This window comes from Cetorhinus maximus, chromosome 22 (assembly GCF_964194155.1).
Source record: "Cetorhinus maximus chromosome 22, sCetMax3.hap1.1, whole genome shotgun sequence".
In the NCBI taxonomy this organism is placed as follows: Eukaryota; Metazoa; Chordata; class Chondrichthyes; order Lamniformes; family Cetorhinidae; genus Cetorhinus; species Cetorhinus maximus.
In genome coordinates, this window is record NC_135900.1 from 71,884,471 (window position 1) to 71,910,597 (window position 26,127).

Sequence of the window (26,127 nt, forward strand, 5' to 3'; positions counted from 1 at the left end):
TCATCAACAAAGTGATTGAAAGTGTCGTTGACAGTGCTATCAAGAGGTACTTAACTGAGCATTCAGCTGCTCACTGACACACAACTTGGGTTCCCCGAGGGTGACTTAGCTCCTGACTTCACTACGGTCTTGGTCCAAACATAGACAAAAGAACTGAACTCAAGAGGTGAGGAGAGAGTGACTGCTCTTGACATCAAGGCAGCATTTGAACAATGTGGCACCAAGGAGCCCTAGCAAAACTGGAGTCAATGGGAATCAAGGGGAAAACTTCCCACTGGTTGGAGTCATATCTAGCACAAAGGTAGATGGTTGTTGTTGTCGGAGGTCAATCATCTCAGTCCCAGGACATCACTGCAGGAGTTCCTCAGGGCAATGTCCTAGGCCTAGCCATCTTCAGTTGCTTCATCAATGATCCTCCCTCCATCATAAGGCCAGAGTGGGGAAGTTCGTTGATGTTGGTTTAATGCTCAGCATCATTTGCGACTCCTCAGATACTGAAGCAGTCAATGTCCACATACAGCAACACCTGGATCACATTCAGGCTTGGGCTGATAAGTGGCAAGTTATATTTGCAGCACAAGTGCAAGGCAATGACCAACTCCAAAAAGAGATGATCTAACCATCCCCCCTTGACATTCAGTGGCTGAATCCCCCACAAGCAGCATTTTGAGGGTTAACATTGACCAGAAACTGAACTAAACTATCCATATAAATATCTGTGGCTACAAGAGCAGGTCAGAGGCTGGGAATTTTGCAGCGAGTAACTCACCTCATGACTTTCGAAAGCCTGTTCATCATTTTCAAGGCACAAGTCAGGTATGATGGAATGCTCTCCATTTGTCTGGATGAGTGCAGCTCCCATAACACTCAAGAACCTTGACACCATCCAGGACAAAGCAGCCTGCTTGATTGGCACCCCACCTGCCACAACAAACATTCACTCCCTCCACCACCGATGCACAGTGGCAGCAGTGTGTACCACCTACAAGATGCACTGCAGCAACTCACCAAGGCTCCTTTGACAGCATCTTCCAAACCTGCGGCCTCTACCACTTAGATGGACAAGGGCAGCAGATGCATGGGAATACCACCACCTGCAAGTTCCCCTCCAAGTCAGACACCACCATGGTTTGGAACTATGTCGCTGTTCCTTCACTGTCATTGGATCAAATTCCTGGAACTCTGTTCCTTACAGCACTATGAGTGTAAGAAGGCGGCTCACCACCACCTTTTCAAGGACAATTAGGGATGAGCAATAAATGCTGTTCTAGCCAGTGATGCCCTCATCCTGTGAAAGAATAAAAAAAAAATTTTGATTTCACCATACCTAATCCACCTGTGACTTCTACCCAGGATCTGCAAGGTTTCCTGCTTATCTGGGGTTTACAGAATGAATGTTAGAGTACCCTCTTTCTATGCCTGTTTTCTGTCTTTTGTTATGGGACATCAAACACTGAATTGATTTTCCATTTCTGCATTCCAGATCCATCCAAAGAAATTTTATGCCTATTCCACTTCCTTCCTAGATAAGTCAAGAGGATGAGAGGGAACATATCCATGTGGCAATGTGTGTTTATGGGACAATAGAGAAAGAGCAATAGGGTGGCACTGTTTACCAGGGGAATGATTATATTTTGCTGCAAGGAAGGAAGTAGGAATAGGCACTCTCTGGTAACTCAGGAATTTCTGTCATCTGTAAGGGTTTCCCCTCCATCAATGTACAGCTGGTGTGCAACCACTGAAAAGATCTGCCTGCATGTGTGAGAAGGTTCCCAGGCAACTGCCACGATATGTTCGTCCTGTGGTAGTCCACCTTCGCTGATGTCCTCACACCTCAAAACAGATGGGAGGCAAGGGGTACCCTCTTAAAATGTGACTAATGCCACGCGAAGAATGCATCCAGTGAGACCCAGGAGTGATACAGTGAAATCCATACAATAACCAGATCCTCGGCATGCTGAAGATGTGCTTCAGGTTCCTTGTTAGATCTGGAGGTGTCCTTCAGTATGCAGCAGCCAGCATCTCCAGAATGGTTGCAGTGTGATGTGTACAACATTGTACGGCAGTAAGATTTGGACCTCCAGTTGGAGCAAGACACAGAGTACAGAACATCGGAGGAGGAGGAGGAGGAGGACGAGGAAAGTGATGCAGTCAGTGCACCAGCCAACAATCTGCCCCAGATAAACTACAGTTAAAAGAACACAGAGGCAATACTTCAGGAATGAAAATCTTTGCTCCCAATCTTCTACAAAACCAAAGGGTGACAAGTAATTGGAAGAGCTGTAAAATCTCTCAACCTCGCAGTTGAGGAACTCTCCAAGATAACTCCTCATTGTGCCCAGAATTAATCCTTTAAAATCACTTTTTAGAATTCCAGTTTAATAATTAATGTTTTAAAAATGAAGCAGTTGATCACTGCCATTCTGTACCTGAGTTAAAATAAAACAGAACATTTCCTAATGCTCCAAGAAGATTGGTCTCAGGGGTAGAATCGAATTACGAGGTCCAGTTAAGCAGTATACAGCTTTTCAGCTTGAACTATTGATTATTGTTTGATAGCCAGCACTGCTTACATTAGGTTCTTGTTACAGAGGAGTTGGCAACTCCTAATGATGCAAATCTGAATGTGAAAAGAAAGAAAGATTTGCATTGATGTAGCGTTTTTACAATCGCCGGAGTTTCCAAAGAGCTTAACTGCTAATGAAGTGCTTTTGAAGTGCAGTCATTACAATGCTATAGGGAAACATGACAACCAGTTTAAACACAGCAAGATCCGCAAAAGCAGTGAGAATAATGACCAGATGACCTGTTCAGTGACATTGGTTGAACAATAAATATTGGCTGGGACACCAGGGAGAACTCCCATGCTCTTCTTTTAACAGTGCCGTGAGATCTTTTACATCCACCTGACGGGGAAGACTGGGTATCAGTTTAACTTATTATCTGAAAGGCAACACCTCCAACAGTGCAGCACTCCCTCATTTTATTTGTTTAACTCACCCCCACCATGTTAATCTATTTGAACTATACTTTCACCATCCTTATACCTTAGTGGCCATACTCTTGTCTTCTGAGTTAGAAAGTTATGGGCTCATGTCCTCTGGAGACTGGAGTACAAAATCTAGGCTGACATTCCAATGCTATACTGAGGGAGTGCTGTACTGTTGGACTTGCTGTCCTTTGGGTGAGATATTAAACTGAGACCTAGGGCCGGGTTTTCCCATCCTGAAGCGGGTCCACACAGAGGCAGGACAGAGAAAAGATAGGCTGCCAAGCAATGTCGGGAGGTGTTCCACTTCCGTTTCCAGTGCTGGCTATTTTCAGCAGCATGGGAAAAAGCATAGGCCTCGGAGCAGACACACGCCTATTATAAGGCCGATTAAAGTTGCTAAGGCCTTAATAAAAGGACCAACTTCAAGTGCAACATGACTTTACGGCATAAGGCCAGGAACCATTAGCCCAGAGAGGGAAGGCATGAATGGTAACTGAGATGAGCCAGAAGGCAGGAAAACTTCGTTGAAGTTCAGGGGAATGCTTTCAGTTGGCTGAAAAGGTCCACTGCATGGACTGCAGGAGCTCATCAGGAGAGATGAGGTCCTTGCCACCTCAGGGGCTGGCCATCCTCTTGGCATTAATTGGACATTGGGTCACTGAACCAGACTTCTTGGACATCACCACGTCAAGAGGAAGGGTACACCTGGAAATGGGTGCTGCACCATCTCAAATAGAGGCATCAAGGCACTCAGTGACAACATGCACTAAAAAGAAGGGACCCCAGGCATCAAGAAGCCACAGTGGAGGGATGAGGGCCAAGAATGAGCACAGAATCTACAGGAACAGCCAAAGCTACCTGGACATGATGGAAAACCAGTGCACAAGGAGACTGTGAAACTCAAGTCAGATGGTCACAGAATTGTGCTCTTGCCAGTGAGGAGCTCACACCTTGTTCCAATCATATCAATGCTCTGACAGCAACAGCCAAGGTCACTGTGGTCTTGAATTTCTTCACCACTAGATCATTTCAGGACTCAGCTATGGATCTCTGTGGCATCTCATAGTCAGCTGCACATCACTGCATCACCATGGTCATAGATGCCCTCTTCGGGAAGGCTGGAGACTACATCAAAGTTCCCACAGATGGGGTTTCCCAAGCTCAGAGGGCACTCGGTTTCGCTGCAATCGGCTGACTCCCCAAGTCCAGGGAATTATTGACTCCAGCTTTGTCGGGGCACCCACTGACAGACCTGAGAGGTTCATCAACAGAGAGGTGTATCACTCTGAAATTACAGCTAGTCTGCAACCACGTGAAGAACTTCCTCCATATCTGTGCACTCTTCCCTGGAAGCTGCAAGACGCTTTAATTCTTCACCAGTCAAGACTTCTGCAGCCCTTCCATCCCCACCCCCCAGGTCCCTCAATGGATTCAGGGGACAAGAACTATCCTTTGAAGAGATGGCTCCTCACCCCTGTAGGAGCACTGTGAATAGAACCACAAAAGGTGTTTGAATGACAGCCATGATTGAGCAGTCCATCGAACTGCTGAAAATGCGCTTTTGCTGTCTGGACCGCTGTGATGGTGTCATGAAGTACACACCTTCCAGGGTCTCTTGCATGATCATGGTCTGCTGCGTACTTCATAACATGGCCCAGAAAAGGGGAGTGACCCTTAATGAGGTGGACACAGAGGAAGCTGCATGAGGTCCTCCAGGTGACCATGGAGGTGACCAGGCCTGGTGTGTCACAACAAGGTTTTTCCAGAAAGCCATTATTGTGATCGACAGTCTGATCCAGCAGAGGTTTAGCTGATTAACTTTGAGGCCTGAGGGACTAACCACATGGCTATGAATGCAGCAAGTGCGCACTGGCATAGAAAAGACAACCGTGTGTCCAGCCAATGCAATCTTACCTGCACCAAAACGGACTACTCCCTGGAGACTCCATTGTCACTGTTAAGAAGCTAATGTTTTGTTCGCACACTTTTACTACTGTTCTGCGCAAAGTTAATAAAGTGATGGCTCCCTTGATAACAAAGAGTAGGTTTATTTACGGAGTAGGCTTTACCTACTAATAACATATACCATCTACAGACACCACACTGGCCCACTTAGTGCTAAGACTGACACCGTGCCCTCCTTGGACGCTCTTGTATTACTTTCTCCTTGTAGCCTAGTAGGAGGTGGAGGCAATCTGCTCACGTCTCTGGCTTTGCGGTTGTGATTCTTATCTTGGAGGGACCCATTAGGGCCTCTCCTGGTTTTGCTCTGTCAGCATCTCTGCAGGGGGACCTGTCATTACTGGAGACTGCTCCACGGATGCTCCCTTTGTCAGAGGAGCCGAGGAAGTCAGGGATGATGGGGGCACTGTGAAAGGTGTGGTACCCTCAACCTCTTCAGGCATATCTTCAGCCCTCGTCTTGCACTCCTGCTGCCTTGCAGGAGGATGCCACAGGGGCACAGCTAGCACCTCCTCCAGCCAACACTGGGTCAGCTGCACAACTGACCTATCCAGACAGCAACTTACTACTTATATCCCATGGACATCAGTGCTCAGGTGGAGAACTGACTGGTCCAGACGACGTAAAGTGCTATGAATTCTGTGCAATGCAATACTCTGCTCCTGCCTGCACTCCAGGTGCTGCTGTATATGACTTTCCTTGAGGTTTCCACCCTCTCATGGGACGAGCTCATGTGCTTGAAGTCCTGAGACATGGTCAAACTTATTTCCAACATGGACTCCATTTGCAGTCTATAAACCTGCACAGCCTCAGGGAACTCTGACAGATGAGAACGTATCTGCTCCAAGTACCGACCTCCAATCTGTGACTTCTGAGGGCCCTTATCACTGCTAAATAGAACATTACTGAGACTATGTGCAGGCAATCATGGAATGGCTTCTTGCCATTTGTCAAGGTTATTCAGTGCTAGGCCCCATTGAGCTCTCACTTCCATGGGTTGGTATGAAGTCAGGAGTGCTCAAGGCATTGTTTATTTGCTGACCTCACATCTTTAGGATGGTCACATAGGGCTATAGGGAGGGGCTCTTTTATTCAGGGTCATATGTGGAGAGATGTCCCTCAAAATGGCTGGTATGCAACTCCAGTAGCTGCACATTACAGTCTGCACACACAGACTGGAGAGAAAAGAGAAGGCTAAGGGCCACAACTGACTGTATTTATAAAGGAACTCTAAGCCAGCATAGTAAAAGCTCAAAGCAGTGAGTTCAGTTTTGAAGAACTGATTTTGCGTTGATTATGCGAGACCAGCTTGCAGAGGATCTTACAAACAGTAGACAGCAGGGAGAGGTTCAGAACAATTTTTTTCTCATACCCGAAGGTCCCTTGCAAACGCATAAAAATGAATGGGACGATTCAGGCACAACACTAGTGGCTGAGGCAGGCCTTTTATCCTGCCTAATCTGGAGTTGGCCTCCTCTGTTCCAGTGTCCTGGCAGCCTGATTGAACAGCAGACCATGTCCCTGACCTAATTAAGATCCCGAGCTGAGGAAAATTGCTGCCAGTTCCAGATTTGTGATGGAGGTGTGTTTGCAACCCGGGATCGAACCCACCTCCCGTTTCTCATCTCCTACAGGAAAATCTGGCCCTTAGTCTGTTCTCTCAGGTGGATGTAAAAGATTCCACAAAATTATTTGAAGAAGTGCAGAAGGGAATTCTCTCCAGTATCTAGGCCAGATTACTTATAAAGTAATTGGAAATTAAAAACAGAGATGAGATGAGATTTTTTTAATGCAGCAACTTTATGATAGAGGCCAATCAATATAAAATATTCAACAAGAAGTCAGTTAGGGAATTGAGGAGAAACCTCTTTACTCAGAATTGTGAGAATGTGGAACTCACTACCATGAGAAGTAGTTGAGACGATTAGCATAGCTGCAAAGTTGAGAAAGACATATGAGGGAGAAGGGAATAGAGAGTAATGCTGTAAGCAGACACAGGTATGATAGACCAAATGGCCTCCTTTTCTGTGCTTTACTATTCAATGATTGTTTATGCCCCACATTTGGTTATATTGGGGTGCATCTGCCATTGTTACACTGAATTATTTAATATATTATATAATTTTCTCATGATTCACTATGGCCTTGAAATTCTGTATGCGACCCTCGTTTAAGTGTTAAGGTATACCCATTTGTGTCCTCCACAATTGACTCTTCAACGGTTCTGACCCTGCCAAGGTTTGCATGATTACAGGAGAGCCATCTACTTGCATTCCTTCAGCTGGCTAGAGGTGTACCTGGGATGCCTGTACACCGAAGAGGCTGGAAAGCCTGACTGAAGAGTTCCAGACTGGTGGGGTGATGCCCGATCCCAACTCACAGAAGAAAGCTGTAGGTAGTTGCACAGCCCCAGTAAAAACAGGACTATCTTAATCTTTAGGCATACAGGCCTGGTCCTTCAGATTAATCCTGGCCAGGGTTCATGGTCCCTACCCCCACCCCAGTTCTCCCTCATAACGATAGCCATGTCTAAAGGGAGAGCAAAGGTCCTGTCCCCTTCCCAACTCTGGGGTTAGGCTACAAATTGGTTACACTTGGAACCAGCCTAATGTTTGGCCAATTCAGAACGTACATCTCCTACCTTCACATCAACTGCAAACTTGGATATATTCCAATCTACTTATAGAGTGTAAAGCTGAGGGACAGTACTTGTCACTGCCTGCCAATCTAACAATGTCCCTTTTATCCCAACTTCACCTGCTACAGCCAAATCAATTTCCTGCCCACATCACCAATTGTGTCTATTTCCTCATGCTTCAGTTATAGCCAGTAATCTATTGCTTAGACCCTTATCATCTATTTGAAACTTCATGCATATGATATCCAATGTAAGACTAAATATATTTACTGCTTGTGACTTTGTGAACAGTTTTTAAACATAACCTAATATTTCTAGAGGTATAGAATTCAGTAGTGGAGTTATGTTAAATTTGTATAGACCCTGGTCAGGCTTCACTTAAAAGTACTCTGCATGTTTCTGGTCTCCATGCCAGAAAAAGGACATAGAAGCACTGGAGAAAGTGCAAAATATATTTACAAGTTTGGCACCAGAACAGAGAGATTACATCTACCAGGAAAGATTGAACAAGTTGGGATATTTTTCTTTAGAAAAGAGAAGATTTTGAGGTGACCAATTGAGGTGTTCAAATTTATGAAAGGGTTGGATTGGGTAGATGTGGAGAGAATTGTTTCACTTGTGGGAGAATCTAAAACTGGGAGCGATAAATAAAGGATAGCTACTAATAAATCCTATAGGGACTATGGCAAAATTTCTTTAGTCAGGGAGTGGTTAGAATGAGGAAGTCGGTACCACAGGAAGTGGTTGAGGTAAATAGCTTAGATGCTTTCAAAAGGAAACTAGACAAGTACATGCGAAGAGAGACAGAAAGATACATTGTAAGGCTGAGATGAGACAGATGGAATAGGAGGAAACTAATGAGGAGTATAAATCCAGCACAGGCTAGTTGTGCTGAATAGCCTGTTTCTGTGCTGTATATTCTGTGTAATTTTATCTGTAACAAAGCCGTGCTGATTCTTGCTAATCACTTCAGACTTCTTCAAGTGCTCATTTTATCCGCTTTTGATGTTGGGGTTTAGCAATTTTCCCCGTTCTTAATGTCAAGCTCACTCGCCTATAATTACCTAGTTTGTCCCTTGCTCCTTTTTTTTTTGCTTTCTTTTAGCGCTCAGTTTCTGTTCCAAATACAGTGAACTTTCAAAGATTGTAACTGTTGTGTCTTCTGCTTCCCATTAGTTCGAAATAATCAGACTTTTGGACTCAAAATTCTGTAGCTTTATTGAGTGTATTTCATTGCAGTTCTCCATGTGGCTGGTGGGCTGATATATTGTTGCTTGATACCTGACTGTCATGCAGCAGTGAATGTGGCATCCTGGCTGTACATTCACACAACAATTGATTCCTAACTCTTTACAAATAATATCACAATATAACAGTAACTAATAGTCTTCAAATGTTCTTAGCTGTTACTTTTAATGTTCTCATGAAACTTCCAGCCAGGAGATTTGACCTGCTTAAATCCTATTATTTTACACTATAGTTCTTCTATTTAATAGTTACTCTACCCTTGTAGTTTCTAATTTTCCCTGTACATTAATATTAAAATAATGGAGGAATGGAGCAGATTTCCTGTTTGTCACATCAAACTCCAGGTGTGAGACAGATGTTCACATATTTTGATTGCCGCACATTTATATTTATCAAATACAATAAAGTCCCGCTGTTTGCGGGGGTCATGTTCCCGCGAAATCTTGCAAACGGCAAAATCGCGAATGGGGAGCATACTTTTGAATGGGATTTAACAAGATAGGTTCCAGCCATGCGAGGGGAGTACTGGACACTCCAGCAAAACTCTGGTGCTGTACCTGTATAGGACAGAAGGGGGAGCCTCTGAGCAATGCATTGGTGAAGATTTAAAATCGAGTGGAGCCATTATTGCAGCTCTGGGCCCAGCAATTCGGACATTTCCACATTAATCCCATCGTTTAGGCTGCATTTCAGCTGAAACCATTCCAGTCTCTGCTCTGTCATGGCTGCCGTCTCCCCGGGGAAAGAAGAGAGAGAGAGAGAGAGAAGAAACCGCGGATAAGTGGACATTGCTCACGCGATGGGCGATGCTGTGTATAAAGTACAAAGCGCGGGTAAGTAAAAACGCAAATAAGGAAGTCACAAACGGCGGGACTTTAGCTCCAGTCCAGGAGCTAGGGTACCAAACCAACAAATCAAGAATAAGTCACAAAGAAAACCTTCCAGTAAATGACCAATCAAATTACTGCGGAAAGCCAGTTCTGAACATGGTTTGCCATTTTTCATTTTTCTTTATCTTAAAATTTACAATTGAAAGTTAAGGCTTGAATTTTCCATCCCTGTTGGTGCTGGGCCGTGACGGCAGGCATGAGCGGACATGGCGAGAAGGCCAAAAATCGGTTTCACACCGTCGTCCACTCACCCGTCAGTGGTGGGCCGTCACACGTTGGCAATGTCATTTTATACATTTGCGTCTAATTATAAGCCCTGCTTGCCAGAATCATTCTCCCCGTGTCAGATTTACTGCCCACATCAGCGGGAAAACATACCGGCCCAGAACACGTCTTGACAAGTGTGACGTTCAGAAGTTGGGACTTACCGATAGGGCCTTGCTCACATCACGGACATCGAAGGAGCACAAGATGCTGGAGCCCTGCAGCTACCGGACACTGGAGGAATACGCACATCGCATGCTGGATGAATTCTGATGGACAAGGCTCCACCACGAAACAGCTCATGGAAGGTGGGAGGTCTCCATTGATATCTGGGGTCTGCTTCGGGACATCACGGATCTTGGCCATGACTGCTACAGATGGACATTGAGAGGGGGGAGAGGAAGGCCCAGCTGTGAATGGGAGAGGAAGGTGTATCAAGGGGGGCGCGGGTGGGAGAGGAAGGTCTATGTTTGTCTGGGAGAGGAAGGTGTACCTGGGGAGGGGGGGGCTGTGCGTTTGGGGGAGGGGGGTCAACAGTGATGGGGGAAAGGACATGGGTGACTGGGGAGAGGAAAGGGCGCGGGAGCTGAGAAAAAAACTTATTACAACAATGTTCCTGAAATCGCAATAGAGAGGAGCCTTGTTTTGGGCGGGCATAGGTGCTGCATTGAAGTGTGATCAGTGGGTGGGTGGAGTTGCAGCTCAGCTCAGATGGACAACTGAAAGAGAACCCCAGCAGGCAGCATTGAAAATGCTCAGGACATTGAGATGAGTGTGATGGAGGAAGCTCAGCGTACATGGGTGAAGGCTTGCACAAGGCTCCGAAAGGCCCTGCCACACACACCGCTTCCTCCAGAATCTCTCGTGGTCAGGCTGTGTGCAGCTGAACTGCTAGTGGGTGGGATGCAGGGGGAGGACTCACAAAGCCTATAAATGAAGCTGAAAGACACCATTACACATTACTCAGTGAAAATGAATATGTTTTCAGATTATAAAGTGACAAAATATGTTCAACCACTTGTGATCAGAAATTCTCAACTTTTCTTCTTCTAGGCACTGTCCTGACATCCGGAGGAGGGGAGGTGACAGCCTGTGCGATGGTTGGCCTTGTTGCCTCTGTTGACTTTGACATGGTCCTCTGGAGAGCCAAGGCCTTGAGGGCCCCGGCTTGCTTTGGCTGTCTTCCTGTAGGTCAGCTGCTCCTTCTGCAGTGACAGAGGACGAGGTTGAGGGGGTCACAGGCAAAGGGGACTTGGAAGGAGAGGACAGTCTCTGAGGTTCCTGAGTGTATGACCCAGGGGTGCCCAGCTGCCGCTCTTCCTCCCTTTGGGTGCCCGAGGGCTCCAGCCTGATTCCTTGAGGGGAAGGAGCACCTGGAGGGACATCAAAGTGCCCCGTTTCCCCCACGTGTTGCCACTGCAGGAACTCTCCCATGGATACCGCAGTGGAGTGCAGATCTGTGTACATCTCTTAATTCCGCTGGACCAGGGTCTCCATGAAGTCCACCATCCTCCCCATGGAGACCTCAATGCGCGCACGTGTGGGCACCACTTCATCAGAGAGCAGGCGATGCGCTTCTCTGATACTCATGCCACTCTGTTGTGGGCTTCTAACAGCTCTGCATGATTTTCCCCCGCCTTCTGCTGACTCTCCACAATGAGCTGGAAGGCCGAATCCAGAGGCTCGTCATCTGACTCGGACCTCACAGATGCCTCTTCCCCAGCAGTCCTCCAAGTGCTGGGGAGCTTGGCTGAACCTGTATCTTCCTGTTGCAGACACGTGTCCATGTGGTGACCACCAGATTGTGAACCCGAGCCTGATCTAGGTCCCATCGAGGTGTGTGCCTCTGTGCTGGTGGAGGGTGTGGGTAAGCGCTGTGACAGGTCTTCCAGGCTGCTTATTTCCAGCTCTTTAGTGGAGGAGTTGTCTTCTTGGCTGGAGGTGAGGATGTGGATGGAGCTGAGGGACTGGCTGGCTGAGGGTGTCGGTCACTTGGCAGAGCTCCCTGTGAACCAGAGTTGAGATGATTAGTGCATGGCAGCAGAGTTAAAGGCAGGAGGGAGAGCGCTCACAGTTACGTTGAGAGGGATGATGTGGTGCTGATCCTCATGTGGGTGTTCGTCACCGACCTCACCGTCGCCGCAGACACAATCCATGTCGTCACCAGCACGATGGCAAGCTCCTCAAAGTGAGTGTCCATCTAATGTGGACCACTCCACCCTCCCCGGTCTGGGACCCCTCCCTGCATTGTGAACCAGCTTCTCCTGCATGAAAAGAGATGGAGAGAGTGTGAGCAGGACACATGGAACTGCATGGAATGTTTGTATGGTGAGCGCAGCCATAGATAGGATGAGGACATGAGTTCCAGAGGATATGAGTCTGATGGATATGTGAGGGTGTGTGTGAGAGCTATTGGCGTTGTCCATTGAGGTGCGAGATTCCTATGGATGTGTGATGTGTTTGTGAGTGTGAGATGAGAGCAATGAGAAGAATGACTTACCCTGGTGGAACGGATGAGACCATTCATCCTCTTCCTGCACTGGGTGGCTGTCCCCTTTTGCAGGGCGTTGGCACTGACCACTGCTGCCACCATCTCCCATGCTGGATTGATGACCTTGCTTGCTGGTTTCGCCCTGAGTGGGGGATAGAGTACATTGAGGCGGGTTTCCACTGCATCCAGTAGGCACCCGAGGGAGGTGTCACTAAATCTGGGGGCCAGTGTGTTTCCTCCCTTTGGCACCCATCAGTTCCCAGCTGCTTCCTACCTCCTGAAGAGCGCTAGCTCTGTGCAGGCGCAATCTTTAAATATGGTATCCGGTTTACTGAGAGTCTAAGGTGACGGCGGGGCTGGCCAATCAGAGACCACCTCGCCAGCAACCCGGCGTGTTTCCTGGAAATGAATAATTTGTGAGGCAGGACGTGCTGGGAATGGAACGATACGACGTGAAAAGCCGCCATTGCGGCCGGCAGGATATAACGTCCTTTTTCCTGCTCGCTACCACACTTAGTGCAAATCTGAGATGGTTCTGCGCTAAATTTATTACTTAATAAACTCATAAAATATTATGTTATTCTGAATGCCATGATTAATATTGCTTTACTGACTTGTATTGTAAATTCCCTTCTCCCACAGCCCTTCTGCTTGCTCAGTAAGCAATACCTAAATTTAATATCTTACCAACAGGTAGATTGAGAATTATATTGTGCATATATTTCCAGTACACTGGTTACTGCAAATTCAGATATAAGTAGTTGCTGTGATCACACCACCCTCCATACCATGATTAGAAGGTTCTATACAAATGTGCAGAACAATTAACATGAAGCAATATTGAGGGCTTCATAAAGTGTATCTTTTCAGGACAGTAAGATTTGGGATACCTGTCTAGCTTGTTACTTTAGCAAAATTAGTTTCAATTGAGTCTCTGAATTGAGAGAAAGCTCATAGACACAGCACTTAAATGCATATTGCAGAAAATAAAAGCTCATGGTGTAGGGGATAACATATTGGCATGGATAGAAGATTGGCTAGCTAACAGGAAACAGGGTAGCCATAAATGTGTCATTTTCTAGTTGGTGGGATATAACGAGTGGTGTGCCACAGGGATCAGTGCTGGGGCCTCAACTTTTTACAATTTATGTAAATGAGTTGGATGAAGGGACCAAAGGAATTGTTACTAAATTTGCTGATGACACAAAGGTAGGTAGGAAAGTAAGTTGTGAAGAGGACATAAGGAGGCTACACAGTGACATAGACACGTTAAGTGAGTGGGCAAAGATCTAGCAAATGAAGTATAATGTGGACAAATGTGAAATTGTCCCTTTTGGCAGGATGAATGGAAAAGAAGCTTATTATTTAAATGGTGAGAGGTTGCAGAGCTCCGAGATTCAGAGGGATCTGGGTGTCCTAGTGCATGAATCACAAAAGGCTATTATGCAGGTACAACAAATATTTAGGAAAGCTAACAGAATGATATCATTTATTGTGAGGGGAATTGATTACAAAAGTAAGGATGATATGCTTCAGTTATACAGGGGCACTGGTGAGACCACATCTGGAATACTGCCTACACTATTGGTCTCTTTATTTAGGGAAGGATGTAAATCCTGCGTTTCAAGCAGTTCAGAGAAGGTTTACTGGACTAATACCAGGAATGGGCAAGTTGTCTTAAGAGGAAAGGTTGGTCTTGACAGAGTGGGTGTGGAGAGGATGTTTCCTCTTGTGGGACAATCTAGAACTAGGGATCACGGTTTAAAAATAAGGGGTTGGTCATTTAAGACAGAGATGAGGCTAAGTTTTTTTTCTCAGAGGCTTGTGTATCTTTGGAACTCTCTTCCTCAAAAGGCAGTGGAAGTGGAAGGCTTTGATTATTTTTAAGGCAGAACTAGATAGACGCGTGATGAACAATGGGGTGAAAGGTTATCGGAGATAGGCAGAAATGTGGAGTGCAGGGTTTGGAGAGCGGCAGGGACTTCAGTTTGAAAAGGACACGGAGAGCGGCAGGGACTTCAGTTTGAAAAGGACACGGAGAGCGGCAGGGACTTCAGTTTGAAAAGGATGTGGAGAGTGGCAGAGACTTCAGTTTGAAAAGGACGTGGAGAGTGGCAGAGACTTCAGTTTGAAAAGGACCCGGAGAGTGGGAGAGACTTCAGTTTGGAAAGGACGTGGAGAGTGGGAGAGACTTCAGTTTGAAAAGGACGTGGAGAGCGACAGGGACTTCAGTTTGAAAAGGACGCGGAGAGTGGGAGAGACTTCAGTTTGAAAAGGACGTGGAGAGCGACAGGGATTTCAGTTTGAAAAGGACGCGGAGAGTGGCAGGGATTTCAGTTTGAAAAGGATGCGGAGAGTGGGAGAGACTTCAGTTTGAAAAGGACGCGGAGAGCGACAGGGATTTCAGTTTGAAAAGGACGCGGAGAGCGGCAGGGATTTCAGTTTGAAAAGGATGCTGAGAGTGGCGGGGACTGCAGTTTGAAAAGGATGCGGAGAGTGGCCAGGACTTCAGTTTGGGTACCTTGAGTACCTTGCTGGGAGTCAGAATGGTGCAGATCTGTGGGAGACAGTCGGGAGCTGAAGAGCGCCTATAAATACAGACCAGGGATTCGAGTGAGGAGCAGAGCTGAGCGCTGTTTCACTGTTTCAGCAGCTGGGAAACTGCTGTCTGGGAAAAGAAGAGAAAAACATCTGTGATGTCACAGGATGCTAGTAAGTTGTTTGGCCGTTAAGTGCTTAGTCTAAAGCAAAGGGTGTGAGAAACCAGCTTAGGACAGGCGAGTTAAGGTAAACCTATAAATAAAAAGAACTAAAACTTTAAAATAATAAACCAAAATTTGAAAACTTTAAAATTAAAATCAAACAATAAAGATAAAAAAGCAATAAAAATAAAGTAATTTAAACAAACATCTAAAACACATACCTTGTAGTTAAGAAGCATATAACCTTTAGTTGTCAGTGGTGCTAGCATTCAATAAACACAGTAAATTGTAGCAGACATAGGAAGAAAGTGATTAAAGTGAATTAACTAAATAACATAAGTTCGAATGACGGGACAGGTGTTATGTTGCAGCTGTGAGATGTGGGAGTTTTTGGACACCAAGGTGATCCATGACAAACTCGTTTGCAGGAAGTGTAAGCAGCTTGAGGAATTCTGGATCAGGGTTATTGATCTGGAAGCCAAAATGCAGATACTGCGCAACATAAAGGACGGGGAGAAATACCTGGATACCTTGCTCCAGAAGACAGTCACATCTCTTAAAGAGAATCATCTGTTTTGGTCAGCAGTGAGGGACAGGAGGATGTGACTGTCAGTGAGGCAGGTAATGGGACCAAGCAGAAAGTAGGGCAGCAGCCTCAGGCTTTGCAATTGTCGAAGCGAAGTCTGCATGCTGGATGAGCTGACTGGCCATGGCACTGTGGTGCAGGAAGCCATTCAAGTAGGGGGAGCAGAATGGAATGTAGTGGTAGTAGGGGATAGTATAGTGAGGGGGGTTGACACTGTTCTCTGCAGCAAAGAGCAAGAGTCCAGACAGCTGTGTTGCCTGCCCAGTGCCAGTGTTCGGGACATCTGCTCAGGGCTGGAGAGGAACTTGCAGTGGGAGGGGGAAGATCCAGTTGGTGTGGTCCATGTAGGTATCAATAACATAGGGGTAGAGCTAGGAAAGAGGTTCTGCAAAGTCAGTATGAGGAGCTAGGTGCCAAATTAAGAAGCAGAACCTCAGGTAGTAATTTTTACCTGAGCCACGTGCAAATTGGCACAGGGCAAATAAGATTAGAGAGACAGGTGTGTGGCTCAAGACTGGTGTGGGAGAAGTGGGTTCCAGTTTGTGGGGCACTGGTATCGGTACTGGGGAAAGTGGGATGGTTTACACCTGAACCGTGCTGGGATGAGTGTCCTCGCAAATTGCATAACTAGGGAAATAGAGAGGGCTTTAAACTAAACAAGAGGGGTCAGGGATCAAGCTTGGGTAGAGGTAGCAATTCAAGGTGTAGAGTCAAGACAGGAGAGCAAAATAGTAAAATGAGAAATGAGGGTTCGAGAATGGCAGGAAGGGACTGAGAGAAAAAACCTAAGAATACATCAACAGTCAAGACTAGATGTTACAAAGGTAGCAAAAAGACAAAACTGAAGGCTCTCTATCTGAATGCACGTAGCATTCAAAACAAAGTAAATGAATTGATGGCCCACATTGAAGTAAATAAATATGATCTGATGGCAATTACGGAGACATGGCTACAGGACGACAAGGATCGGGTCCTTAATATTCAAGGGTACATGACATTCAAGAAGAATAGGAAGCTAGGTAAAGATGGAGGAGAGAAGTGTTATTCAAAGAGGGCATTGGTGCAATAGTTAGACATGACCTTGGTTTAGGAGATCAGGATGTGGAATCGGTTTTGGGTGAAGATGAGGAATAGTAGGGGGGAAAAGCCATTATTGGGAGCGGCTACAGGCTTCCTAATAGTAGCCACAGTGTAGGACAAAGTATTCAGGAGAAAATATTGGGTGCTTGTGATAAAAGGACAGCAATAATCATGGGTGATTTTAATCTACACATAAACTGGAAAAATCAGATTGGCAGTAGTAGCCTGGATGAAGAGTTCTTAGAATGCTTTTGAGATAGTTTCTTAGAGCAGCACGTTCTGGAACCAACCAGAGAGCAGGTTATATTAGATTTGGTGTTGTGTAATGTGACAGGATTAATTAATAACCTCAGAATAAAGGCACCCCAAGGTAGCAGCGACCACAATATGATTGAATTTTACATCCAGTTTGAAAGGGAAAAGAGTGGGTCTAAGACTAGTATCTTAAACTTAAATAAGAGCAACTATGTGGGGATGAAAGCTGAGCTAGCTGAAGTGAACTGGGAAACTAGGCTAGAGGACAGATCAATAGAGAAGCAGTGGCAGACATTTAAGGGGATATTTCGGAGTATTCAGAATAAGTACATTCCTACTATAAAGAAAAATTCTAAGGGGAGGACCCGCCATCCGAGGTTAACTAGAAATGTTAAGGAAAGCATCAAACTTAAGGAAAAAGCATACAATTCCACAAAGATGAGTGGCAGGACAGATGATTGGACAGAATATAAAGAACGGCAGAGAATGACTAAAAGGTTAATCAGGAGAAAGATATTAGAGTATGAGAGGAAGCTAGCTAGAAATGTAAAGACGGATAGCAAGAGTTTCTACAGGTACTTAAAAAGGAAAAGAGTAAGTTAAGTGAGTGTTGGTCCTCTAGAGAGTGATAGTGAGGAGTTAATAGATAATAAGGAAATGACGGAAGAAATGAACAAATGTTTTTGCTTCTGTGTTCACTATAGAGGATACAAAAAACATTCCAGTGATAGCTGCAAATCAGGAGGTGAACGGGAGAAAGGGACTTGGTGAAATTGAAATCACTAGGGAAATGGTACTGAACAAATTGATGGAGCTGCAGGCTGGCAAGTCTCCAGGTCCCGATGGACTATATCCTAGGGTCTTAAAAGAGGTGGCTAATTTTCCAAAATTTGCTAAATTCTGGAAAGGTTCCATGAGATTGGAAAGTAAGGGAGGGAGGCAGAAAACAGGAAACTATAGGCCAGTTAGTTTGACGTCTGTCATGGGACAGTTATTAGAATTGATTATTAAGGAGGTTATAGCTGGACACTTAGAAGAGCTCAAGGCAATTGGGAAGAGTCAGCATGGTTTTGTGAAAGGAAAATCAGGTTTAGCCAATTTATTGGGAGTTTTTTGAAGGAGTAACATGCGCAGTGGATAAAGGGGAACTTGTAGACGTACTGTACTTGGATTTCCAGAAGGCATTTGATAAGACTATTATGGAAGATAAAAGTGCATGGTGTAGGGGGTAACATATTAGCATGGATAGAAGATTGGCTGTCTGGCAGAAAGCAGAGAGTATGTATAAATGGGTCTTTTTCTGATTGGCAGGATGTGATGAATGGCGGCTCACAGGGTCTGTACTGGGGCCTCAACTTTTTACGATTTACATCAATGACTTAGATGAGGGGAGTGAAGACATGGTAGCTAAATTTGCAGATGACCAAAGATAGGTAGCGAAGAGGACATGAGGAGGTTGCAGATGGATATAGATAGGTTGGGTGAGTGGGCAAAGACCTGGCAAATGGAGTTTAATGTGGGAAAATGTGAAGTTGTTCACTTTGGCAGGAAGAACAAAAAAGCAGAGTATTACTTAAATGAGAACGGCTGCATAACTCTGAGGTGCAGAGGGATCTAGGTGTTTTAGTACGAGTCACAAAAAGTTAGTATGCAGGTACAGCAAGTAATTAAGAAGGCTATTGGAATGCTATCCTTTTTTACGAGAGGGATTGAATATAAAAATAAGGATGTAATGCTTCAGTTATACAGACCATTGGTGAGACTGCACCTCGAATACTGTGTGCAGTTTTGGTCTCCTTATTTAAGGAAGGATGTAAATGCATTGGAGGCAGTTCAAAAGAGGTTTACTAGATTGATACCTGGAATGAATGGGTCGTCTTATGAGGAAAGGTTAGACAGACTGGGCCTGTTTCCACTGGAGTTTAGAAGAATGAGTGGTGATTTGATTGAAGTATTCAAGATCCTGAACGGCCTTGACAAGGTGGACGTGGAAAGGATGTTTCCTCTTGTGGGTGAGTCCAGAACTAGGGAGGCACTGTTTCAAAATTAGAAGTCACCCTTTTAGGACAGAGATGAGGAGAATTTTTTTCTCAGAGGGTTGTGCGACTTTGGAACTCTGCCTCAGAAGGTGGTGGAGGTGGGGGTCATTGAATATTTTAAAGGCAGAGGTAGGTAGATTCTTGTTAGGCAAGGGAATCAAAGGTTATCGGGGTTAGATGGTAAAGTGGAAATCAAAACACAAGAAGATCAGCCATGATCTTATTGAATGGCAGAGCAGGCTCGAGGGGCCGAGTGGTCTACTCCTGGACCTATTTCTTATGTTCTTCTGTTCTTACAGTCAGATCAGCCATGATCTTATTGAATGGTGGAGCAGGCTCGAGGGGCCGAATGGCTTTTACATATGTTTGTATGTATTTCAGCCAAGAGGCCATAAATTAGTGGAGCATCAAACATCCCTATTTAATCTTTGAAATAAAGATTATTAATTTTCCATATATGGATTAAATTCTGTCCTAATTCTAGGGGTTACTAACATCTCTGAACAAACCCCAGCTATGGTGCAGTCCTGGAATGAGAAATGGATCAACAACAACAGGATCAAACCAATGTAATTAAATGTGAACACATGATCAGCAAGTGGGGAGAATGATTCGATCCTTTCTAAACATGGATTACTTAAAGTTGAACTGATTGGATTACCTCCAAATAATTTATGAACTTGGTTTGATCTGCCTTCTTGAATTTTCCACCAGTCGAAATTGTACCAGGAGAAGTAACAATGAAGGAAAAAAATTACCAAATAGAATTATAAAGTGAATTGAGGCTTTCCTGAAATCAATTAGAAGTTCAATAGTCTTACCAGGAGATGTCTGGAAACAACAACAACCTGCATTTATACAGCACCTTTAATGAAATAAAATGCCCCAAGCTGCTTTACAGGAACATTATCAGACAAAAATTGACACCAAGTCATATAGAGATATTAGGACAAGCTGACCAAACTGTCATAGAGGTAGGTTTAAAGGAGCGTCTTATAGAAGGAGAGAGAGGTAGAGAGGCAGAAAGGTCTAGGGAGGGAATACCATTGATCAGAGTCTACACAGCTGAAGGTATGGCTACCAGTGATGGAACAATGAAAGGCAAGGATGTGCAAGGGCCAGTGATCTCTGAGGCTTGCAGAGCTGGAAGAAATAGGGAGGCAGGAGGCAATGAAGGGATTTGAACACTTGTTAGAGAATTTTAAAATCAAAGCTTTGCCATATTTTACATTAACATCAAACATTGCGTTAGCATTTATTTGTTAGCAAGCTCTTGCATATATCTTTTAATTTTGGCTTCAGACCTAAAACCAACGTAGGTCGTTGAGCACAGTGTTGATAAGTAAACAGGACTTGGTGCAAGTTAGGACATGAGAAGCAGAGATTTGGATGAACACAAGTTTATGGATGGTGTCAGATGGGAGGCTGGTTAGCAGAGCATAGGAATAGTCAAGTCTAGAGGTAACAATGGCATGGATGAATGTTTCAGCAGCAGGGGAGCTGAGACAGTGTTGGAGTCAGGTGATATTATGAGGTGGAAATAGGTGGTCTTAGTGATGGAGAGATTATGGGGTAGAGGCTCAGCTCAGGGTCAAATATATCTACGAGTTTGTGACTTCATGTTGCTGCCTCTGTTCCTTCTTTCAAACACCCTTTTTAACCTAATTTAGCGACAGTGCCCACCCCCATCCCCTCTCCCTTTAATTTGTCTATTCATCATTTTCCTCCTTCAAGTGCCCTTAAAATGAATTACTGTTGCAACTAATTTTTTTTGAGGAGAACTTTGTGCTAATCCATGTGCGTTTTGCACTACTACAGATCGAGGAGAGTGGAAGGTAAAGTCTGACCTCTCGTCAAAGCAATTCAAACCAAGGACTTTGGTACAATGTGCCTTTTCGAACTATCGTCAACCTGTCCAAGATCAGATCTCACAGCATTACAGATTGAAGGCCGAGGGGCAGAATGGGGTGCCGGGGAAGTAAGAAACGAGTAAATGGAAAATGAACTGAAGTGAGAGGCAAAGAGGGAAAGTGGGGGGGTAAAAAGGGAAATGAGAGAAAAAAGCCAAGATTTTACTGGCTGGGAGGTGAAGTGGGAGCTGTAGCAGAGTGTAAAATATCGGGGAGCCAGGTCAGATCTACTCCTTGATGCCGTCCCACCCATTGGGGCATTTTAACGATGGTAGGACCAGAAATGGACAGACAGACTAGCCACACCAAGGTGATGGGCTGCAGATTTGCATAATTGTAGGCCCAAATAGGGGCCATTTTATGATGCTGTTGGCATTTTCCCAATGCCAGGGCGACCTCATGCCACGTGGGGAGTCCACCAGCTAAATGAGGGCAGCCTCCCTGCCACAATCCAAGGAGAAAGCTCCATGGGCTAAAGAAGGGATTGTGGGCAGGGAAGACAGCACCTGAGGCCCTGGAGGGGTTTGCCCGCCAACTGTTGGGCCCAAGAATTTTTAACTTACCCTTCGGAGGCTCCAGGCCTCCCTATATTCCTCAGCAGCGACCACCTCTCCCTGTAGCGCTGCTGAGACCTCACAGCTGCTGGCCCTGGGATTGGGCCAGCAGCATCAGGAGCCTGCCTGCTGTCCTTAATTGGACTGTAGGCCCATAGGCGGTCGATTAGGATGCCGCCTGTGATAAAATTGTGAAGCTGGTCCTGCTGCTGGCAAGTGCGGGCTCAGGATCTGATTTTTTACCCTGACCCCGGGGTCCCGACACCCCTTGTAAAATTCAGCCCAAGGAGTCAGTTAAAAAAAGAAACTGAAAGGCTAAAACTTCATTGAGAATCTGTGTAAATATATTTTTCAATTGAACAGAATAGGAGATTTGCAGTGTCATGTCAAAATGTAGCCTTCTGAACATGCAATATCCTGTAATTCTGAAGTGTGCAGGACACTAAGACACTACCACCTGTCTAATGGAATATCTAATAGAGTTCACACGGTTACTTGAAGTCCAGTGGCCATCCATCAGTGTCACACGTTCTTTGCAGCTTGCCCTTTCAGGTTTTAACCACAATTAGTCCAACTTCTCTTTTTGTACAGACTGGATCCATTTTTATTTTGCAGGGAGCTACTCTATCCTGGTTGTTCTTTGTGTCTCAGATTCATAAAGAAAATTAGAACTTATGCATACAGTTGAGTCAGCACAGAAATCGTATAGGAACAAAACCAGTTTATCCACACTGGACTAAATGAATGGAGTATAAAAATAGGGAAGTCTTGCTAAAACTATACAAGGCACTAGTTAGACTACACCTAGAATACTGTGAAAAGTTTTGGTCCCCTTAACTAAGGAAAGATATACTGGCACTGGAGGCAGTCCAGAGAAGGTTCACTAGGTTAATCCTGGGTATGGAGGGATTTTCTTATGAGGAGAGGTTGAGTAAGTTGGGCCTGTACTCATTGGAGTTTAGAAGAATGAGAGGTGACCTTATTGAAACATATAAGGTTCTTAGGTGGCTTGACAGGGTAGATGCTGAGAGGTTGTTTCCGCTTGTGGGAGAATCAAGGACCAGAGGGCATAATCTCAGAGTAAGGGGCCACCCATTTAAGACAGAGATGAGGAGGAATTTCTTCTCTCAGGGGGTAGTGAATCTGTGGAATTCTTTAGCGCAGAGGCTGGTTTGTTAAGTATATTCAAGGCTGAAATAGACATTTTTAATCAGTAAGGGAATCAAGGGTTATGGGGAAAAGGCAGGAAAGCGGAGTTGAGGATTATCAGATCAGCCATGATCTCATTGAATGGCGGAGCAGACTTGATGGGCCGAATGGCCTACTTCTGTTCCTACGTCTTATGGTCTAACCTGACATTCATATTGTGCATGCTAATCACACCTTTCACCTTTATCTGTCCCCCGCTGCTGCTGAAATGATTATCTGTTATTATCCTCTCTGGCACAAAATTCTCTATTCCTTTTTCTCCCAACTTTACCAAACCATGTTCCTCCTCACATCTCAATGAATTGATGTTAAGGACCTCGTTCTTGATTTCAGATCTCTCCAGAGCCTTGCCACACCCTGGCTCAGTCACCTCCTTAAGCAACATAACCACTGCAAACACCCTTCACTGCTCTGATGCTAGATTCCTTCTCATTTCACATCCCCTCCTCAGCACCATTAGTTCCTTTTGTTTTAGCCACTATGGCTGTACAATTTGGAACTTTGTCTTTGCTTTCTGCTACAACTGTTTAGCACATTTACCCCTGAGTCAAAAGATCGTGGGTATAAGTCTCATTCCAGAAACTCGAGCACAGAATCCAGGATGACACTCCAGCGCAGTCTGGAGGTGTGCTACACTGATGGAGATGCTGACTTTCAAATGAGATGCTAAATTGAAGCCTCATAAAAAATCCTCTGAAAAGTGCAGGGGAGTTATCCTCAGCATCCTGACAACTATTTACCCCTCAACCAATGGCACAAAAACAGCCCATCCGGTTATTGTCACATTGCTGTGTGTGGTAGCTTGCTGTGTAAATTGACTACCACGTTTCCAACAGTGTCTGCACTTGAAAAGTAATTAATTGGGCGTGTAGGTATACTGCTTTCGGATGCCCTGTGGTCATGAAAAGCGCTATATAAATGTGAACCCTTTTTTAACCTTTCCAGCTCTTAACACTGAATTCCAGAGGTTCTGTGGACTGAGTTTAATATAGGATTTTTAACTGTCCCTCCTATAGCTGATTTGTGATTGAACTTGCTGCCATTATTAGGCAATGCATTTCCCTTTCCTCCTCTGTGATTGTATGTTTTTGTTTCCCCAGTGGCTCACAAAAGACAAGTAATCTCTAAACTCATAGAAGCAAAAATAGAAAAGCAAAAGGGAGCCCAAGAAGAAAGTGATTCAATAATCACCATTGCCCAGGAGTTATTGTTGAGGGCTCCCAGAGATACAGGAGTAGATGCCAATTAAGCATGACTTTTGCAACATGATTCCCACTACAATGACTCATAACTGTTTAGGGTCAGGTGAAAAGAGAGAAGCAATGGAGCTGACTTGCAAAATCTCAAAACTTCCCATCATATGAGTTGGTGAGATTGCAAGGGGCCAGTACCTGTTGAAGTTGAGAGGCTTCAGGAACAGGATTGAAACAAGTCTGTGCCATTGTCACCCAGGGATGTTCATGAGGAATATAGGCAGTCATCAGTAATTGACGGAACCTGATCAACCTTCAATAATATAAATTAGACCAAGGGATAGCAAGTCAGAACGTTGACCCACTTACTATTCCAAATAAAATGGTTTGGGTATTCAGTACCTTAGAGGCAGGTACAGTAGACATTTAAATAAAAATATTAACCCTGAGAACACTAACTTTCCCAAGTAGAGATTGATCTTTGAATCAGGAGGTTATGGGCTCAATCCCTACTACAAACTTGAGCACACGATCTTCACTGACCCTTCAGTGCAATACTGAGGGAGAGCTGCATTATTGGAGGCGCTGTCTTTCAGATGAGCTGATAAACCGTAGGCCTGTCTACCCTTCCAGGTAGATAAAAGATCTCATGATGCTATTGAAAGAGCAGTGACATCCTCTTAATGTCCTAGCCAACAATTATTCTTCACCCAATGCTACTAAAAGCAAATGAATTGCTCATTCATCTTGTTGATTGTGGGATTTTACTGGATGCATAAGTGGCTGCAGGATAGCAAGAGTGATAACGCTTTAATTCACTGGTTACAAAGCACTTAGTGACACCTAAGGCTGTGAAAGCATGATATAAATGTAAAGTTCTTCCACTTCTCCCATTACAGTATTGGTGGGAAATAGTTGCATTGGAAATTTTTCCAGTGTACATACATCTGTGGTTTAATTTCCTTTTCATCCAGAAAAATACATGCAAAAAACATGCTCGTGATATGCCACCTAAGTGGACGATTCTGTACTAGTACTTTTGGGAAACCTTTCTCTACTTCTCTCCAGAGTTTATGAACTATTGCTAAGGAGCATTCACACAGGTATCAGCAACCCCCATTACCTCAGTTAGTAGCAGTTCTCCCTGAATGAGACTAGACAGTGAGTATCCAAAGAGTATTGGGCCGAGGAGAGCATCAGAACTGAACTAAGTCCTTTCCTCATCGAATATTCATATACCTGCACTGTATTGACCGGTCACACTGTTTGTCTGTCTGTGCCTGGTAGGAGGTCACTGAGTTGGGATCTGGAGTAGGAATCCAGCCTGATTTCTCTGCTCACTAGCATATGGCAATGATGCTATTCATATCACCTAACTGCTCAGCTCAGCTAACTCATCGTAGTCCCAAGTTGGAATCTGGACCTCCTGCTCTGTATGGCTTAATTATACTTTACTGATTAAATTACTGGAGAAATTGGTAGTATGATTATTAGGCTTGTTTTTATTACTAATTTACATATTTAAATTATCTTTGTTTCCAACTAGGGTTTTTTTGAGGGCCACCAGGAGTTGGTCCAGAAGTACAGCCGAGTTTGTGGGTAAGCAGATTATTATTGTCTAAAACATTTATCATTGCGCTGACCTCCCAGAGAAAGAGGGGAAACACTAACAGGGAATAACTTATTTAACCAGAGAGTGGCTAGAATAAGAAATAGGAACAGGAGTAGGCCACTCGGCCCTTCGAGCCTGCTCCTCTCATTCAATAAGATCATGGCTGGTCTGATCATGGTCTCAACTCCACTTTCCTACCTGCTCCCCATAACCCTTGACTCCCTTGTAGATCAAAAATCTGTCTAACTCAGTCTTGAATATATTTAATAACCCCGCCTCCACTGCTGTCTGGGGTAGAAAATTCCAAAGATTAACAAACCTCAGAGATGAAATTCTTCCTCATCTCCATCTGAAATGAGAAACCCCTTGTGTGGAACTCACTACTACAAGGAATATTTGAGGTGATTAATATAGATTCATTTAAGGGTAAACTAGATAAGTACATGAGGGAGAGAGAAATGGAAGAATATAATGATGGGGTGAGATAAAAAAAAGAGTGGGA

The 26,127-nt window shown here is 44.7% G+C and overlaps 1 protein-coding gene across 4 annotated transcripts in view; it reads left to right on the forward strand.

The window, feature by feature from the left end:
* tbxas1 (thromboxane A synthase 1 (platelet)) overlaps positions 1 to 26,127 on the forward strand; it is a 242,859-nt gene that overhangs the window by 76,618 nt on the left and 140,114 nt on the right. For all 4 annotated transcript variants that reach the window (XM_078568528.1, XM_078568527.1, XM_078568529.1 and 1 more), the window contains exon 4: positions 25,560 to 25,612. In XM_078568528.1, coding sequence (XP_078424654.1) covers positions 25,560 to 25,612 — 53 coding nt within the window. The remainder of the gene's footprint in view (positions 1 to 25,559; positions 25,613 to 26,127) is intronic.